The 2500-nt window shown below is 43.6% G+C and overlaps 1 protein-coding gene across 1 annotated transcript in view; it reads right to left on the minus strand.

The window, feature by feature from the left end:
• Positions 1-2500, minus strand: part of nbeal1 (neurobeachin-like 1) — an 80686-nt gene that overhangs the window by 28958 nt on the left and 49228 nt on the right. The window contains 1 exon segment of the mRNA XM_042702820.1: positions 230-405. Within this exon segment, the coding sequence (XP_042558754.1) occupies positions 230-405 (176 nt within the window).

Consider the following 2500-nt stretch of genomic DNA (forward strand, 5'->3'; position numbering starts at 1 on the left):
CACAGACACACACACAGACACAGACACACAGACACACAGACACACAGACACACACACACACAGACACACACACACACACACACACACACACACACATACAGACAGACACACACACACATGTTTAATGATCAGAATGATGAAAGTAAACAGATCTGATCCTCTTGCGTTGAGAGGAGAAAGAGAAAGAGAGAAGAGAACACAGAGAGAGAGGGTGACAGATCTGTCTCACCTGAGCTTGACCTGGTCGACGGGCATGAGCAGGTCGTTGGAGGTGCCCAGCTTGGTGAGGGCAGAGAACACCTGACCCCTCTCCTGCCAGGCGGCATCGTCAGAGCCCTCCACCCCTCGCCACATCACACACAACACCACCTCCTGCAGGAGTCGACACAGCTCCTCCTCCGCACGCTATACACACACACACACACACACAGAGACACACACACACACACACACACACACACACACACACACACACAGAGAGACACACACACACACACACACACACACACACACAGAGAGACACACACACACACACACACACACACACACACACACACAGAAACACACACACACACACACACACACACACACACACACACACACACACACACACACACAACCACACGCCCAGTAGAAAGAGGGAGAATGCGTGAAGAAATGATTATATTACACAACATGAATAATAATTGTATTAGGATAATCTGTTTTGTTCTTTTGCGTTTGGCAGCACTGCAGTCCCTCACTCATGCATTAAGAATGTCTTATGTGATTAACAGAGAGAAGGGAGGAGAGAAAGACAGAGAGGAAGGAAGGAGAGAAAGAAGATGAATGAAGCTGATCTAGGGATGTATATTGGCAAGAATCTGGTGAAATGATACGAATCATGATACAGAGGTTACGATTTGAATATATTGTGATATACTGCGATACTGTAAACAAGGCGATTTATTGGAATTTTTACAAATCTAATTTTAGGAAAACAGGCATGGTATAAAGAACACTCCCCCATATACATAATAGTGTTACACATCACATGAAACACACACACACACACACACACACACACACACACACACACATGAAACACACACACTCACATCACGTGTTAGAAGACAGATTACAACACTGCTATCTAGCATTAGCATGACGGGGGTTAAACACAACACCGCTATCTAGCATTAGCACTAGCATAATGGGTTTAAACACAACACCGCTATCTAGCATTAGCATGACATGGTTTAAACAAAACACCGCTATCTAGCATTAGCATGACGGGGTTTAAACACAACACTGCTATCTAGCATTAGCATTAGCATAATGGGTTTAAACACAACACCGCTATCTAGCATTAGCACTAGCATAATGGGTTTAAACACAACACCGCTATCTAGCATTAGCATAATGGGTTTAAACAAAACACCGCTATCTAGCATTAGCATGACGGGGTTTAAACACAACACCGCTATTTAGCATTAGCATGATGGGGTTTAAACACAACACTGCTATCTAGCATTAGCATTAGCATTAGCATAATGGGTTTAAACACAACACCGCTATCTAGCATTAGCACTAGCATAATGGGTTTAAACACAACACCGCTATCTAGCATTAGCATGACAGGGTTTAAACACAACCCCGCTATTTAGCATTAGCATGACGGGGTTTAAACACAACACTGCTATCTAGCATTAGCATGATGGGGTTTAAACACAACACCGCTATCTAGCATTAGCATGATGGGGTTTAAACACAACACTGCTATCTAGCATTAGCATTAGGTAGGTTAAACACAACACCGCTATCTAGCATTAGCATGATGGGGTTTAAACACAACACCGCTATCTAGCATTAGCATGATGGGGTTTAAACACAACACCGCTATCTAGCATTAGCATGATGGGGTTTAAACACAACACCGCTATCTAGCATTAGCATGATGGGGTTTAAACACAACACCGCTATCTAGCATTAGCATTAGCATTAGGTAGGTTAAACACAACACTGCTATCTAGCATTAGCATGATGGGGTTTAAACACAACACCGCTATCTAGCATTAGCATGATGGCGTTTAAACACAACACCGCTATCTATCATTAGCATTAGGGGGGTTAAACACAACATGCACCGCTGTCTGACACAAATCTTTTCATGTCAATTATTGAGAGAATGACAAAGACAGAGCGAGAGAGAGAGAGAGAGAGAGAGAGAGATAGAGAGAATGAGAGAGAGAGAGAGAGAGAGAGAGAGAGAGATAGAGAGAATGAGAGAGAGAGAGAGAGAGAGAGAGAGAGAGAGAGAGAGAGAGTGTGTGTGTGAAGTGCTGAGTCATGTTATCCTGTCATAAAGGGCAGATGGATCAGTTCAGCTTCTGCTGGACACTCTGCTGTATCCACACAACATACTCACACACACACACACACACACACACACACACACACACAGATATAGACACACACACAGATTTTTAAGGATGAAGAAAGGCCAAACACCCAGCAGGAT

The sequence above is a fragment of the Clupea harengus genome, chromosome 21 (genome assembly GCF_900700415.2).
Source record: "Clupea harengus chromosome 21, Ch_v2.0.2, whole genome shotgun sequence".
Classification (NCBI taxonomy): domain Eukaryota; kingdom Metazoa; phylum Chordata; class Actinopteri; order Clupeiformes; family Clupeidae; genus Clupea; species Clupea harengus.